The sequence below is a fragment of the Panthera uncia genome, chromosome B4 (assembly GCF_023721935.1).
Source record: "Panthera uncia isolate 11264 chromosome B4, Puncia_PCG_1.0, whole genome shotgun sequence".
Taxonomy (NCBI): domain Eukaryota; kingdom Metazoa; phylum Chordata; class Mammalia; order Carnivora; family Felidae; genus Panthera; species Panthera uncia.
This window is the reverse complement of record NC_064809.1, coordinates 100,986,820-101,005,566: the sequence shown is the minus strand read 5'-3', so window position 1 is coordinate 101,005,566 and position 18,747 is coordinate 100,986,820. Positions and strand designations below refer to the sequence as shown.

At 35.0% G+C, this 18,747-nt stretch overlaps 1 protein-coding gene across 1 annotated transcript in view; it reads right to left on the bottom strand.

Moving 5' to 3' along the window:
* PTPRQ (protein tyrosine phosphatase receptor type Q) overlaps positions 1-18,747 on the bottom strand; it is a 199,536-nt gene that overhangs the window by 149,342 nt on the left and 31,447 nt on the right. The window contains exons 14-17 of the mRNA XM_049626005.1: positions 18,372-18,653; positions 7,296-7,478; positions 6,830-6,931; positions 2,969-3,089 (exon numbers count right to left, since the gene is read on the bottom strand). Coding sequence (XP_049481962.1) covers positions 2,969-3,089; positions 6,830-6,931; positions 7,296-7,478; positions 18,372-18,653 — 688 coding nt within the window. The remainder of the gene's footprint in view (positions 1-2,968; positions 3,090-6,829; positions 6,932-7,295; positions 7,479-18,371; positions 18,654-18,747) is intronic.

The following is an 18,747-nucleotide window of genomic DNA, read 5'->3' as shown; positions in this document are numbered from 1 at the left end:
ATATGTATGTATGTATTTCAGTAGCATTTTAGATTGTAGGCAAGCAATCAACAGTAAAATACATGTCAGTAACCTGTTCCTGACAGATTATACAGCAGCCCTGGTTCAAGGATTTCTTTCCCTACAAGAATCCTAAGACTGCTTGCTAGTTGATTCTTTGCTTTTTTGGCTATTTGCTGGTTTTGGTGAATTTGCTGTGAACCAGGGAGTGTGCAGTATTTTTAGAGTCAGCCTATGGCTAGGAATATACTTCAACTGTCTTAAAATGAGGTCCCTGGCTCCCTCTAGTACAAAGTCAGGGGATTTGAATTCAACCTGCAATATTCTATTGTAGATCTCTTGGTATGTGCTTGCCTCAAAAGGAGGCATCCCAACTAAAAATTCATAGCAAAGAACTCCAAGGCTCCGGAGATCCACCTTATCATTGCGCATTCTTCCTTCCAACATTTCAGAAGCAGGTAGTCAAGGATACTACACAGTGTGTTTTCCTTGGAGAATGTGGCATGTACTGACCACCCTAATTCTGCAGTCTTAAACAATCCAGCTGATTGTAGGAGCAGGTTCTCCGGCTTAATGTCTCTATGAATAACTCTCTTTGAATGACAGTAAGCAGGGCTTGCTCCTTCTCAGGATGAAGAGAAACATGACAAGCCTCTTAGGAACTCTTTGTCTTCAGTATGCCACCATCAGCAAGATCTAAGAGCTCCTCTAGCAGATCATCCAATGCTAGGGAAGGGTGTAGTGGTCACTTTTGCAATCCTGCCCCCTGAAGATTGGTAAGAGCATCTAGCTCCCTATAGGTTGAGACAGACATGCTAAAAGAGCTAGGACACTAGAAGAATCCTGAGTTTGGGTCAAGGATAAAACAGAAAATAAGAACCTTGAAACTAGAAGCTATGACTGCAGGTGGGCAGCAGCATGATTCCTACACAGCCAGGTGAGATGAGTCATATAATATAACAGACTTGAGATTCCCTGACCCCACTTTCAGTAGGCTTCCCTTTCGCACCTAGAATCCATCTTAGGAAGTGAGACAGAAAGGGGATACCCTCGAAAGAGCAGACACTGGGGAGCTGAACTTACACAGCACAATCACTGTAGAGAAGAACGAGATTGTCCCTACAATGTGGGTCAGAAACCCCAGCCAGTAACATCTTGATTCTCACTTTTATTAGTTTGTTTCACTTTCATTTTTATCTAACTCGGTAAAATGGTGTCAAAAATCTCAGTCATCATCCTTGATTCAAAAATCTAAAAGTCATCATTGATTCATCTCTCTCTCTCTTTTTTATCCCCACAGCCAATGTATCACCAAGTTCTGTCTGTCAACCCTCCCTTCTAAATGTAGAAGAAAACTACCCACTTCTCTCCTCCATGGGCAGTATCATCTATTGCCCAGACTACCAGAACAGTCTCCTACAGTATCCTTGCTAACCGCCTCCGTCTAAAATTCTTTCTCCTTTAAGTATCCAAAGTGCTTAAATTTCTTCAGTAACTCTAATTACAGTTAAAATGAAAAATCAGATCCTTATTGTGGCTTGTGATCTTTGTTTGCCTTACTCCTCAGTATTAGTGTATCTACCCTTCAGCAACACTGACCTCTCTGGTCTTCAAAATGACAAATTATGTTCCTTCACAGAGTATATGCAGCTGATGTTCTTTCTTCTTGGAAAATTCTAGCTTACAGATCTTTACATGACAAAAAGCTCTTTCTTGTCATCAGGATTGTAACTTCATATCACTCTTTCAGAAAGGATTTCCCCAAGCATCCCATCAAAAGTAGCCCTCTTTCCCCCCAACTTTCCCTCATCTGTTTCTTTATGGGATATAGCCCAGCTATCCCTTCAGAATGTAAGCTCCTTGAAAGCAGGAGTCTTATGTGTGTCTTGTTCACTGGTATACAGGCACTTTGTCAATTTTGTTGAATGAAGTAATGAAAAATGGATAAACAAATGACCTGGGCCACAGAGGAAAATGCTTACCTTCTTTTCATTGCTTCTTTCTCACTGACATTTCTCAAGTCACTCTCAATTTTGCCACCACTAGGCAAAAGGACTAGGAATCAGGTAATGGAGAAAAAAACAAAAAAAACCAAAAAAAACCCCAGGAAGTATAGCCCCAATGAGCAATATGCAAAGGGTGTAAAGAGCAATTAGGGAAAGAAAAATCTTAATTTAAGAAAGAGAAGAGTAGCCTTCCTCAAATATCAGAACCTCTCAGTGCTGGACTTTCGAGTCAGGAACATAAATGTTAAGTAAGACATGCCCATGTCCTATAAAGTATTGTGTAAATTGTATTTTCTGAGTTGAAATATTTAAAATCCACTAGGAAATATATAACTGGCAAATCTTTCTAAGAGGACTTACAAGAGATCAAAGTGAGGGCTTCTAACTACTGAGTTTTCATGAAGTAGTACAGCCATGTTTTTAACTGACATGAGATGTGCTATGGGATTTCATCTTTTTCACAACTGACAAATAAATTGGCAATCAGTGTAAAGGTGGTCAGAAAAAAAAAATAGATACACTACTTAAATTTCATGGGAAAATGGACCTTAAATGACAGATTTATGAATAAATATCTTTTAGTTAAACTTTAGTTGAAATTAATCTGCTCAAAGAAACCTGAAAAGACGGTGACATAGAGAGTTTTTGTGTAAAACTCTGAGTTTAAAATTATATGCATGTATTCACATAAGTTGATAAGTCAGTGGCTTTTAAGAGAAGTGTGATATAATTATGCATAATATATACTTTTTGTGTACAAAAATTATATTATTTGACTATGCTTGGACTTCTACATAATATGGGAAAAACTTGTTTCTTAAAAAAAAGCATATTAACCAGCCTATTAATAATCAGGTTCCTAATGTAGCATCACATTCTGAAATAAAAAAACTACATTCCTATTATGTTACAGATTAATACTTGTTCTCAGAACTATTTCCAAAAAAGAAAAAAATTCTTACCAGACATAAACTGTGTAATAGAGGATAATTCCATTTGGCTCCAGGGGTGGTTGCCATGACAACTTCACCGTGACACCAGACAACTGTTTTACAGAGAAGCCTTGAGGGGGAGAATCAGGAGCTGAAAAGTTAGGGTAAGGATAATACATTTTATTAAACATATATAAGAGAAGGCTAAAATAGCAATGCACAAAATTTTCACTATAAACATTCTGGTCAATGAATCAGGTGCAGTGCCTTTCCCCACGAGCATGGGAGACTAATTGTTTACTTTCAGAATGAGATGATAAAAAGAGATTTTGCATGGTGGTGTTAGAACATCTGTTTCTGTGATTCAATGGAAAAAAATATTTCATGAGAAAAAAGAACAAGGGGTATGTCACAGTGATTCACCTACTGTTCAAGTACATCTTGGTAAATTATCATCCTCTAGTAAAAATAAAACTACTGGGGTGAATAAATATAATATGTAGTAAAAGTGTTCCTCAAACAATAAAAAGAAGTGGAAAAAAAATCACACATTCAAGAAGTGGTAAAGTGATAAGCATAACACTGGGAGAGCAGTTAAAATGACTGACCTCACAAATAAAAACTACATTCCTCAATTTCAGTTTGTCACTAAACTGTAAAATAGTATCAAAATCTGTTCACTGAGTCTCCAAAATTGAATGGTGACAAAGAAAAGCAAAACAGCACATAAATAATATGGACAGGTTAGGGTCTACTTCTAATTCCACCAGAAGAGTGGAAGGATCTAAATACCTGAGCCATTTTGCACTAAATAAGCTCTACAAAAATTACTACAACCTAGTTAGCTAAGTTTATATTTACATTAGATAAGACATATAGAATGGCATTTCTCAGCTCCTGTGTAACACTACAGTAATGTCTTAGAGCATTAATATACAATTTTGCAATAGAAGGGTATACATTACTAAAATTTTTATCATTGTTATAGTTATATGGAAAGTAAACTCATAGGTAGCTGATAGAAGTTTTAAGAATTTGTTCAGATCTTTGAACAATGTTAATTTATAGATTAGCACATGTGCAGATCACTTTTTCCAACAATTTAAAGAAAATGCCACCTGAATTATTTTAAATTCTTTTTTTATTTTCTGAATAATCTCAACCAGAGTTGTATGTGTACATATGCATGTGTAATGTGTATGTATGCTTTTGCTATTTTAGTAACAACGATTTTCCAACACAAAAAATTACTGCGCAGAGAAAAGGTTTATGAGATGAATTCTAAGGAATAATGGTGACAGCTGTATTCATATTTTTATTTGTTATTCTCACTAGCACTACAATAAAAATGCTATCAAATATTGATTATTACAAGAATCCGTATATCACTTGGAGATGTCTAGTTCCCAAGATATGAATTACTTCTGAGAAGTCTTTCATTTGTCAAAACAAAAGCCTATGATATTTTCCCTAACATCTTTGTAAAACTTAACCTTCGTTTATTGTTGGAAAAAAGGATTTCAATCAAAAATAGCACTGATAGAATATAATCTGTTGTAACTAAGTATTTCTACTCTATAATATGCTTTAAGACTATTATGTCAAATATCAGATCATTCTAAGTGTTTTATTTTTAATTTCAGTATATCCTTGGGTATTTTCCTTTTTACGTGAAACATTTTATTGATATCTAAATATAATTAACATGTCTATCTAAACAAAATACTATATATCTACTATAGCAAGCTAAGTTTTAATCATTTTGGCATTTGTATTCTGAAACACAATCTAAAAAATAATGAAATTGGTGCAGGGGATTAAGAGGTACAAACTTTTAGTCATAAAGTAAATTAAAAAAAATATTTTAAAGAAAGAGGAAAATTAGAATATATAAATGCAATGATATCTTTTGCAATCTGTCCAATTCATCATAACAAAGCATATGAGAATAGGTGAGACAGGTATGCATAAGACTCTTTCTCCTCCTGGTATGGTCTTTCCTAACTCTCATCTTCCCTCAGGTCACATCTTAGACTTAACTTCCTCATCTACACTTCTTCTACCTCAGTAACTAACATGCCTCTTATTGTCCTGAGGAGTAATTTGGGGGAAATATTAAAGTTATAAAAACTATTTGTCTATACACTTATTGAATTTAGAACTCTGCCACTGAGCTGCAAGTTTCATGAGGACAACGAGCACCTAATACCCAAAACACAAAGCATCTCAGTCTTTTATCCATTCTTGATTTGTCATAATTTTTCAATAAAGGGGTCCTATTCTTCACCCCATTCATTAGTAATTATATCAGTGACTTGACCAGACACTTAGATGCTAAGTTCGCTATGGTGATTTGCCATGGTAACTTTAACAGTCCAGGTAATTCAGATGCACTGTAGAGTTTGAAACAATTGATTTAAGTGGTAAAAAGCTCTGTCTTCTTGGAATATATGTTCACTACTGGTTTAGATTCCTTCATATAAGATCTCGAATTCTTACCATCAGGACTATTTCATTAAATTAGGGGGTGGGGAAGTGGGTACTATGTCCAGAAGGGCATTGCATAAATTATCTAGTACCTCTTTCTTAGGCATTGTCTAAGATGGAAATAAAGAGCTAACCCCCACTCTGTTCTAGCCTTTAACAATTGTCCCATTGGAAAGGATGTTTTATTAGTTAATTTTCACTTTATTTCAGCACAAAGAACTGAATTATGACAAAAATTAAAAGTTGGACAGGTGAACTTTGATGGAGAAATAAGCATAATAAGTAGAGGTAATGACTAGGGAAGACCAACCCATGAGAGGACTTAGAACCTGGGACAAATCAGAGCAGCCCACTTGGACACTGATGAAATAATTTCGTAGAGAGAAAAATAGGGAAGGACCTCAATTGGGAGAAGAAGGCTCCAAAGACCATTACTTTGAGTAAAATAAGAACAATGCAAGAAAAGTCTTCCTTCTGCTAGACATATATAACGCACATATTGTCCTGGTGTATGACTAGAAACATGCACAGAATGCAACTGAACTTCAAGATGGAAAAACTTGAAAGAGAGGGGGGAATAAAGATATCCTGAAAACACTTATGATACACCCAGGCCCAACTCTCATGGCAATAGGACTTCCTTTTGTAGAAATAAAAATAAAAATAACAGTGTCAAATATATACAATGTATAAAACATAAAATGCAAATCCAAATCCCAAATATATTCCTCAAAAGTAATTTTCTTAGCGTGATATATGCCTAGAACTTGGTGAGGTACCAGTGTAAAGTGGTCTCAGTAGTAAAGTTGATTTTATTCAGGTTTAGGAAAAGATATGTTTAAATATTCAATATTTAATAAGGCTATTAACATTCAGGAATGGCGTCTTGGAAAATTACATACAGAAACCTAAAAACTGGCCTGAACTCATTATCAAGCTAGTCCTAATACAGTAAAAAAAAAAAAAAAAAAAAAAAAAAAAGGGAGGGGGAGAGGTTGCAGGTTGACATAACAGAATCTACTACAAAACTGATGTAAATGTCTATTCTTATGAACATTAAAGTTGAAAAACACAGCCATAACATACATTAATTTATATTCAAACCATTCAAACTGAAATTTTAGCCTTAAAAACTGCCATGAAAAAATATTACTGATTTTTTACAGAGCACAGATGACTTGAGCATCAAAGAAGAACATTTTATACCTGATTTTATTGAACATAAAGCTGACTTTGCTAGCTTCTTTTACTCTGTGACAGTGAAATTTCTGTATAATGCTGACATGCACATAACTGATACCCAAATCTAAGAGAATTTTCACATTATATCTTCATTTTATGTACATGTTTTTTTTTTGAAATGTGATGGATTCAAAACATATCAGGATCCGCTACTGTATTTACCATCCTCTTCAGTCAGTATACTTATGGGTGCGCTCCGAACTCCTTCACCCCTGAGTGTACTAGCAGACACCTCAATCTTGTATTGGGTATATTTCTTCAGTCCTAAAAAGAAATAACATAGCTAAGTTAAGACTTATAAAATATCCTTTAATAATAGGCAAGAAGGAAACTATGAAATGACTCTTAATCTTCCAAAAGTAAAAATTAAATGAAAATGTACTTCTTTCAAATAGTAAGTCCTATTACAAAGACAAAATGGTATAGGATAAGGTCACAAAGGATTGACTTTGAGTATTCTTTCATGTGACTGTAATAAACTCCTAGTTTATTTAACCAAAAAGCCAGTATTGTCATACTCTGTACAAAATGAATCCTACTTACCACTTATAATATAAAAGCAAGCTAATATTTTATAACCACATTGTCAGTACAAATATAAATGTACAACATTAAATATTATTTTTACCTTTAATGCTTTGGGTCAAAGAGGTTGTATTTATAGCTCTTTCTTCATTTCCACTACTTTTCCTGATGTAAATTGTATATTTTTGTATGATTCCATTAGGACTACTTGGGGGAAGGAACGATAGCTCAATCTCTCCAGAAGATATATTTTTGTAGGTAACATTTTCTGGTGCACTATCGGGCACTGGGAAAAAACAAAAATATAAATGCATAAAATAATTCCATCCTAAAAATATATTCTTAAAAAAATCTATTTTGCTGAAGTTTTTAGAAAGTTTTTTTTAATGCTTATTTATTTTTTGACAGAGAGAGACAGAGCATGAGTGGGGGAGGGGCAGAGAGAGAGGGAGACAGAATCTGAAGCAGGCTCCAGGCTCTGAGATGTCAGCACAGAGCCCAACACGGGGCTCGAACCCCAGACCGTGAGATCATGACCTGAGCTGAAGTCAGACACTCAACAGACTGAGCCACCCAGGCACCCCATTTTGCTGAAGTTTTGATCCAAGTACACTAGAATATGTTCATAAGAACATTCACTAGAGTGTAATTGTAATAAACATCCTAAATGGAATAAGATACGCATAACTTATACACTTAAAACTGTATAGAAAAAATTTTATCTCAAAAGAAATTCATACTATGATTCTACAAAATAATGCTTATAGATGATATTTTTATTAAAATATTTGAGATGGTATTAAGCTATTGCTGAGGATCATACAGATGGAAAAAAAATTGAAAAACACCTAAAAGTCAATTCTGCCTTTCATTAATAATAATAATATATCAAACATTAATAATTAGTTTTGTGTATAACACATGACAAGGCAAGGAATCCTTCCTAAGTATAATGTTGCACATTATGATCTGTCAGGAAAACAGTCTCCTAAGGATATAGGATATCGTTAAATAAAATACTAGTTTGATGTATCTACTAATGTTCTTATTGTATTGAATTCAATGGTCACAAAAAGTTTCTCCACATATGTTCAAACACTAATACTACATGTGGGATTCTGATTCTGGTAAATATTGAAATAGATACCCTACACTGAATGACTATATTAATTAAAACAATTAAAACCCTTCATAAAATTAAAACAAACTTTTCTTTAAAGGAATTGAAGAGTTGACAACAAAACTGGAAATCTGTGGTGGCCAAAAAGCAAAAGCAAAAAAAAAAAAAAAATTAAATTACACACACACAAAAACACAGTAAAAACAGGTATTGTGAAATGGAAGCTGGTACTAATGCCAGCTTTGTCTTGAAGGGTACTGGTCAATCCTGGTGAGGTTGAGTTTTTGCAAAACAGCTATGCGGAGTGCCAGATAAAGAACCGAAAGACTTGGGCCAACAGAAGAGTAAGGGATATCCCTGCATAATAAGCTGGAAAGCCAAAAGAATGCAACTTCAACCATGTTAGTGGACAATTCCAGGGGGTACCTTGAATTCTTCTGCAGAGTACCACAGAATTCAGTGTGAGTGGTAGCTGCTGTTCTTGTGCAATATGGTATGTTCACCAGGGAAAGGGGAGTGAGAAGTAAACCCACCATGCAAAAGAGGACAGAGGAGAATTTTTTTTCTCGCTGCTCTCTGGATAAAGATGCAAAAAAGAAAAAAAAAATTATGCAGTTTTGGAAGTGCATGCCTATTCCTATGAGTCTATGTGGCTCAAATCCATGCTACCTAGATAGCCTGAAAAAACGTTCACTTCAGAATTTAAATGAAAATGAATCTGTAATCCTGAGTTGCTATTATTCAAAAGCCACTAGCAGAAGCAAACATAAATCCTCTCCGAAGGAACTCAACTTCAACTCAGGCCACATAAATTTACCACAGATAAATTTCAAGGAAAATGTGCTGACTGATAGCAAATCAGGCACCAATAAAGACAGCAAAGAAAACAGAAAAACAAAAACAAAAACAAAAAACCCTGTCTCTCTCTGTCTCTCTCACTCTCTCTCTCACACTCACTCTCTCTCTCTCTCTCTCTCTCTCTCTCTCTCTCTCTCTCACACGCACACACACACACACACACACACACAGAGACTTCAAAAGACTTCAGATATTGAAATTACCAAAGAATAAATATATGAATGCCTAATGTATTTCAAGAGATCAAACAGATTTGAAAATATGAGCAAAGAATTATTCTTTAGATAATAATAAATGATGCATATAGCCAAGCAGATTTGAAAGAGAACCAGACAGGCCTTCTACAATAGAAAAACAAAATAACTGAAATTAAAATTATTTTAATGTATAAAAGAGCATATTAGATAGAGATGGAGAGAAATTTAGTGAAAAGAATGACAGTATTGAAAAATTATCAACAATGGAGCTCAGAGGAAAAAAATACAGAAAATGTAAAGAGCAGATAAGAGACATGAAGCATATACTGAAGGAGCTTAAGATAGATAACAGAAAGGAGGAAGAAGAAATATTTCAAAGGATAATGGCTGAAATTCTGAAAAATGTTGAAAGATATCAAAGTTCAGGACAAGGAATCTCAATAAGCTCCAAGCAGGACAATATTTTTAAACAATCATATTTAGACACATCATTGTAAAAGTACAAATAACAAAGTAGAGAAGATCTTAACAGCACCAGAAACAAAACAAAACAAAACAAAACAGATCATCTACATAGGAATGACAATTAGACTGACAATTGACCTCAACTGAAAAATGAGAATTCTATCCCCAGAAAAATTAACAAGAGCAGATAAAAACATATTCCGATGAACAAAACCAGAAAATCCTCAATGAATGAAGTTATAAACAATGCATTTTAGGCAGAAAAATATTTACTGGAGATGAAAAACCACAGTTGCAAAGATAATGGTTTAAAAATTGCCTGCATGGGAACAATAACAGTAATGACTAATTTGAGGGGTTAAACAACATAAACTAACGACATAAACATTATTGCCATTATAAAGTCCTATTATAAGAATGTTTCCTTTCAGGGGCGCTTGGGTGGCTTGGTTGGTTAACTGTCATACTTTGGCTCAGGCCATGATCTCATGGTCGTGGGTTTGAGTCCTGCACTGGGCTATCTGCTGCCAGCACAAAACCCACTTTGGATCCTCTGTTCCCCCCCCTCCGCCCCTCCCCAGCTCATTCTCTCTCTCTCTCACTCTCTCTCTCTCTCTCTCTCTCTCTCTCTCAAAATAAATAAACTTTAAAAAAGAGTATTCATTTCAAAAGAAAGAATTGAACCTATATATTGGCACTCAATATATAATAGATATTTAAGTTGCTACTAGTAAATTTAATGAAGCAGAAAAACAAAATTCAAAAGCCTTGAAAATGTGGATGCAAAACCACTTGTCCCCACTTGTTACCTGTTATGAAGTGTATTTCATCTAAGGCACACTTAATAGGAAAAACTGATGGAAGAATATTGATATTTCTAAAACTTTGGGAAGAATTGTAATTTAATACATAGTTTAATGTAGCAATATAATTCTGCACAATATAATGTTTTTGCATACATTCAAAATTTCTAGTTACCTTCTCAAGCCAACCCATTACATTGAGAAAAATTCTCAAAAACTACTCTGAATGCTTTCTCAACCTTCTGGCTCTAAGAGAAATATTGGACCTTCTGAGAACATTATATTTTACCACTCTTGGGTAACAGGTAATCATTGTTTTTCTCCTACAACCCCTATAACCATAGAACCTGGGAGTTGAGTAGCTGTATTTATTGCCCATCTTTGCCATATCCAGATCATTTCTCCTTCCTTCTTCCTGAAGAACTCTTGTGCTACCCCTCCTTAAGACAGTCATCTAGTGATACCATGTCACTTCTTCAAACATCTTAAAATTTTAATCACCTAAGAGGGGAGGAGGGGAGGAGGAGGGGTTAAATAGGTGATGGGGATTAAGGAGTGCACCTGTCATGATGAGCACTGGGTGATATATGGAATTGTTGAATCACCATATTGTACATGTGAAACTAATATAACACTTAATGTTAACGAAGTAGAATTAAAATGAAATCTTAAAAAAAAAAAACAAGAAAATTTATCACCTAGATGACTGGACTGACTTTCTACCAGTCTTAAAAGATGTCAACATCAATGTAAATGATCTTTCCAATTCTCTGGACTCTGTATTCCTTGATCTCCATAATTCCAATTTTTCCTCCACCTCACTTTAACCACTAGCTTTTATGGCAATACCTGAGATCTTGTTATTACCGGTATTCCTTTCTTTGGCAACAGTTTATTGTATTGGCACTCCAAAAATTCTTTGTATTGACACTCCAAAAATTCTTTAACCCTCATCCAATCTTCATGGTTCATCATCTCCCTTATGTCCTCATCTCCCTACTTACTTGGGCCAGAATCCATTGCCTGCCAATAAAACCAGTCCCTAGCAATCTCCATCAACTCCTTTTTCCATCTTGCTTTCCAGCAAAATTCCAATTCAGGTTAAACCAATTTCATTGCTAGTTCCAGATCTGCAGCGAACAGCTGAAAATGTCTGAACAAAACAAAACTCCAGCTAACAAGCCTTATTTAAATTTAAACCTCAAATTTCAAATGAATCTTTTCCACTGCCCAGCAGCCTCTATTTTACTTTAGTCAGTTCAGTCTCCCCTTCTGTTACGTATGTTTTTCACCATCTTTTCTGTCCACCATCATCCAATATCACTCCCCGTCTTATTCAAAGCTAATAAACTTGCTTCTCACTTCATTGAGAAAATAATAACACTCAGAAAAAAACTACATTATCTTCTTACCACCAATTTCCCTTTAACTGCCTTCTCTACTTAACTCCCTTCAAAGTCCTAGCCCTGCATTTCTTCTTTATTTAAATTCCAGTTTGTTAACATACAGTGTAATATTAGTTTCAGGAGTAGAATTTAGTGATTCATCACTTACATACAACACCCAGTGTCTTCCTTAATACCCAACACCCATTTATACCATCCCCCTCCCATCTCCCCTGCAGTAACCTTTGTTCTCTATAATTAAGTTTGTTCTTAATTAATAGAGAGCAGTTTGTTCTCTATAATTAAGTCTGTTTCCTGGTTTGCCCTGTCCCATGTTCATTTGTTTTGTTTCTTTAATTCCACATATGACTAAAATCATATGGCATTTATCTTTCTCTGACTTATTTCATTTAGCATAATACTCTCTAGCTCCATCCATGTCATTGCAAATGGCAAGATTTCATTCTTTTTGATGGCTAAGTAATAGTCCATTGTATATATACCACTTCTTTATCCATTCATCAGTCAGTGGATATTTGCCTGGCCCTCCACTTCTGTGGTAGATTCTATTCTATCTAGTCTGAGACTTTAGAACTGAAGTTATTCCCCCTCTGTCATGTTAATGATTTTTCTCTCTGTGTTGAATTATTCCTATATTGTAAATATGTGAAAACACACACATTATATCACAGCAAAAGAAAAAAAAAAGACTATTGATTCTCTTTGTCCTTTCAACTATTGCTCCATTTTGGCCTGTATGTCGTATCAAAATTCCTCAAAATCTGCCTTTACTCATTTTCTCCACTTTTAATGTATCATTCTGTCTTAATCTCACTTTAGTTAGGCATTTTCCCCCATTTTTTCCATGAAACCCACTATCATGAAGTCATCAGTGATCTCCATATTGCCATACCACTAATTAATTATGTGCCCTCCACTCTGACCAGAATTGGACCTAAAAAATAAATTCCTTCTACTTGAAAATATTTATTCACTTGCCTTACATAATCTTCTCTGCTTTTCCCCTTACCTCACCACTGCTCACTTCTGCTTAGTCCTTGACTAAGTCCTCTCGACTTCCCAAAGTCTATAGGTGTATAGGACATAGGTGTATAGGTGTAGTCTATAGGTGTATAGGACAAGTCTATAGGACATAGGTGTATGTCTTCTTTCCATCTCTATCTACACTCCCTCTGATGTGACTTTATCTCATCCCTTGACTTTGAATACCAGAGATATGGTAATTCATTCAAATTGTATATTCAACTCTGGATTCTTCCTGTGAGTTTCAAACTTACATATCCAATTGCCTTAATGACAGGTACTCAGATATTTAAAACATGGTCAAAACAAAACTGAATTTCCTCCAAACTGACCTTTTCTCCAGGCTTCCCTGTCTCAGTAAATGGTACCAATATAATAGGGAAAGAATAGGATAAAATAGGCAGAAAGGGAAAGATTAGGACCTGAGGCCCCTGGGTGGGGAAAAGCACATACAATGGAACAATGCTGGGAATGCCTTAACACAGCAAACCCCCTAGGGCATAAGGTTCCTCTTAAGAATGTAACAGACACCACCTACTACCCCGCAGGTTTCTCTCAGGAATCTGATAAAAGACCTGACTAAAAATAAATAGTAGACCATAAAAATCTATGACCCAAAGGAATGGTATAGCCATAGACCACCCCCCTCATACAATGGAAATGAGCCAATCAGGAATGGACAACCCAGCACCTAGAACTATCAAGCCAGTAAGGGTGGAGCCTGAGCAGGTACAAGGGGGAAGGGTGGGGGCAGGAGGGTGGTGACCAGAACCTTATAAAACAAGGACCCTTGCCTATAGTCAGGGACATTCACTTTCGAATGTCCCCTCTCAGTGAAGACAGCTTCCATACTATTCTTTCTTTCTAATCTTATACTCTATTAAACTTTTGCTGGCTGCTCATTTTGTGTCCACCTCTTCATTCTTCGAAGCCATGAGACAACAAATCGCAGGTATTGTGCTAAGTAATACTGCAACGCCACCATTCACCCAGATATTCCAACCAAACACCTAGTAATTAAGCGTGATTTTTTTCCTCACTCCCAAATCCAACATAGTCAGGAATGATCTTCCAAAACTGCAAATCATATCACATTCTTGTCATAATTCTTCAATAGCTACCCATTACAATTAAACTCCAAACCTCTTAGAATGACACCCAAAAATCTGCACAGTCCACCTTTGCCAGGTTGTCTCTCCTCATCTGCTAATTCTCTCCGCATAACTCAGATTACTCCAAGGAAAGAAAGGCTCTGCTCTTCCTCAACCACATACAGTATCTTTCTACTTTAGGAACTTCAGGCTATTGCTATTCTCCTTCTGAAGCATTTTTCTTCCTTAATCTCATCTAGTTTACTCCTACAGATTGTTAATGTCTCCAGGCAAATACAGTTTCTTCAGACAGGACTTCTCTCAGTCCTCTACCTCAAATAGCCTGCTTACTAATCAATACTAATCAATACTAATCAGCCTGCTTAATTCTCTCTTCTTTCCCTGATTTTCTTTTCTTCCTAGAATACACTGGTACCAAAATCATATATAGCATTTGTTTACTGTAAAACTTCTAGAATGTTAAGTTCCAAGAAAGTAGGGATTTTCTCTTACTCACTGCTGCATCTACAATGCATATGATATGGAAACCACAAAAACCTGTTCAGGGAATAAATAAATATGTTCAACTGGACATAAAACATATTTAAAAACAAGAGAGAAATTCAAAGCTAAGCAAAACAAGTAAGATTGAAGTGAATAGCTCTTTAATTGCAAGAAAAAAAGGATTTAGTAATGCTACGCTTGAACTTAATAACTCAGTATAACTTTTGATTTTGAAAAATTCTCATTGGAATTTGCTAAGTTGTCCCTCTGGATTTGCACGCCTATCACCAGTAGTCAGAATATAAATATGCATCCCTGACCTCAGGCTGATATCCTTTGCATTTTTATTCATTTATCCTTAGGGGATAACCAGTGCTGGGTTCAGGGGAAAGAAAGAAGACAGACTTGATGACTTACTGATTTGGGAGAGTAATGATGCACTTAGAGTTTTCCGAACTAGCACAGTGTGTCCAATTGGAGAAGTATTGTGTAAAATAGATAATTCATGAATAAAAAGTAATTGTTACAAACAGTTGGAATAAGCTAAATCTATTTAAAAAATAAAAATAAGAAACAAGTTTGTTCACAATGATCTGAAAAGAAGAAGTGGGAAGTTACCTTGAGTGTGCCTAAAAATTGTTGTTTGGCATACACAGTTTTAATATTATGTAGAAAAATTTTTAAATGCTATTCATTATAGAGTCCTATACAAAATTTTGATCAACATATAAGTTACTACCCATTAGTGGTCATTACCCCAAATCAGACATATTCAAGGCATTTTGTTAAAGGCTTAGTATAAAGTTATATCTTAAAAAGGAAAGAGAATACACAGAGAACCTCAAAAGGTAATTTGTATGAGAACTTAAAGTTCTTTATGTGATTATTGAACTCTGTAAAAAAGCATGAATTGATTTCATTTGTTTGTCAACTGCACATACTTAACACACACACACATACACAAACACTCATGAGATCAAACGTATCGAGCTTTTCTGCTTGAACACAAGGGTATTTTACTTCTAGGCATTAGTAAACTCTGATTCCCCAATCAAGAGAAATATGTGAACAAATTATTTATTTATTTTACCCAGCAGCATTAACACATTGCTAACTACATCCCTCAATTTCTCATGAAACAATATTGAAAAGAGAGTTCTTGTTTTTTTATAATACCAGTAGAGGAAGAATTTATTTAATAAGAATAGGAAGCCTTGGTAACAGATAGACAGTTGTTCTTGAATACATCTTGCTTCAAATGACACGTTGAGACTACTCAAAATTTTAGCTTCCTCTTTTGCAAAAAGAGCTAAAACTGGTGTAGCAAACATACTATAGAAAAAGTCACTAATGTAGACTTCATTGTCCACCATTTCCATCTAGATGAAGAATGCGAAGACATCGAGAGTATCCTAACTCAGATCAGAGAGCTAGAAATTAGAAGCGTGGACATTGAACATTATACCCTATTATTAGACCTGTTTTGCTTCTGAAGAGTCTAGTATCAAAATGACCCTTTACTCACCCAAATGGGTGAGCTAGTGAGCCACGGTGTAAGTTATTTCCTTCTTTATTTTTCTCCTTCACTCTGGAGGCTTGAAATGATCAGCAAGCTTACCTCCAAGTCCCAACATTACTTCTCATCTACTCTGATTTTTGAGTCATTTCACTCAAGTATTTCTAGGTCTCCACATCTATGTATCTAGGGTTCTATGTATTTTTCTAAGATACATTCTAAAACTAATATTCTCACTTTTAACTACATGTCAAGTTAAATTCTTACATTCACTTAAGGTTTATTATCCCTGCCTTTGAATTAAGATCAGACAACAGAAAATAAAATGAAAGTTAAATTAATTTTCCAATACTAAGTAAAAGATTGAATGCATGTAATAATTAGCAAACAACAACAAAAGATTATTGTATAGATAATCATTAAGATAAGATGTTCTTGATGCTGTGGCCATTTAAGTAGTGAAGTATCTGATAAGCATTCGTGCATATAGTGATTGTTTAATATCATAACAGTAACTTTGAAACTTACTTTCCTTCCTCGTCTTATGCAGAGCCCAAGCAGCAAAATACTACTGCCAACAGTTAACAGAGAGACCCTAGATATATTCTATAATTTAGCAACTTTATCAATGGCTTCTAAAACAGATTGTACCGTGAAAGGAAATAGGCTTTCCAGTCTGACGAATTTGGGTTCCAATTCCAGCTTCATCACTTACCAGCTGGGTGACCTTAAGCAATTAAATATCCACCAATTAATTTTAACTTTAGGAGGTCAGAAATTCATTTTCCTTTACAGTGCTATATTCCCAGTAGGGCTTGGCATATTACAAATATTTACTGAAGGGATGAACCCTTCAGACCTGTTTTTCATTAGGCAATGAAGATAATATCTTAACGCTTTATTATAGAATTAAAAAGGTACATTTCATGAAAGCCAAAGGCAGAGCCCAGTGCACTTTGCAGGTGTCTAAAATATGCTTTTTTCTTTCCTTGACTCAGTGTAAACTATAAAGCTAGATCAGGTAAAGAGGAGATTTTTTTTTCTTAAAAAAATACTTACTTTAGGTACAATATCTTTAATAAAAGCAATGAAACATGCCCATATACAGTTTAACATCAATTAGATTTCACCTTCAGGGATAACTCTTAAAGCTATAAAATGTTCCTTTCATTACTCTTTCATTTCTGCAATTACAACTATTGTCATTCTCTATGGGCTCTTTTGTGTCATCTCATTTTATTAATTTCAGTGACCAGTCTCAAGAAGGTGCTCGTGGTCAAAGATAAGTTGCTTTACTAGGTACCTAGATCCTCAAGGTTAGAGACGGGGCTGCACATATAGCATCTGGATGAACCATGTGAAATTGCTGATATTTGGTCATTTATGACCAATAGGAATAGTAATTCTACACGGTTCAATGAGTAACTATTCAATAAATATTTAATATTTTAAAAGTAGGAACAAAACAGTAACTTTGCATTTAGTTATTAATTCTCAGCATAAATTACAGAGTTGGCTTAAGAGTGATGCGCCAGTTATACAATTATAAACATAAAATAAACAATAAACTAAGATCAGGCAAAATAGCAAATATGCTATTTGTACTTACATCACTGAAACTGAAACACAAGTGCATAATTCCTTGCTTCCATGATTTCCTTTAGAAGGGATACTCCCTCCCCTCAGCCCAGAGACTTTGATAACACCCATTCTACCCTACTCTTTAAGATCCAGGTCAAATGCTACCTCCTGCACAAGGCTTAACCAGGCATGAGCTTCCTGGCTCCCACTCTGCATCTCTTTCTATATATATACCTCATTGGCGCAGAGGAATCTATTCTTATGAGTGTGTCTCTGCTTTTACCTAATTTGAAAGCATGTGGTTATTCAACTCCAATTTTACAGGTTCATTGAAAGAATCTTTGGTTTCTCAAGGTCTTTCATTCGAAAAACTCACTGGTACTATTTTGGAGTTCCTGTATATGTAAATTAGACTTTAAAATTTTACACAGTAAGCCTTTTCCCATACCTCACCAGAAAACAACAACAACAACAACAACAACAAAACAGATAAATTTCTGGGTTATACAAAAAGAATAGGAAATTTTACATTATTTAAAATATAAACAATATGACAATTGTCAGCCATGTTTCTTTCATTACTATGTATTATTAAACAACAAACAAAAAACTTACCAGTCTCAGAAGTCCTTACAGAGAGGAAAGAAGACAACTGATTGCCATGACCAAATCTGGTATACGACCTGACAGAGATGTTATAGAGGGTGTAAGGCTTTAAGTCCTTTAGAATTATGTTTGTGGTTGAGGTGTTCTTCATAAACAAGGTATCCCTATTTTTATAGAGCACTTCATAAGCAACAATAATCCCATTAGGTTTCTCAGGAGGTGACCACTTCAAATTTATTTCACTTGCAGTAACATCAATAACTTTAACATCTTGAGGTGATGATTCTGGTTCTGAAGGATGAAAACAAAATTTTAAATACATGTATTCTTTCATGCTTATTGCTTCAGACACTAAAGACAGACAGTAGATGTCAGTAAGCATGCA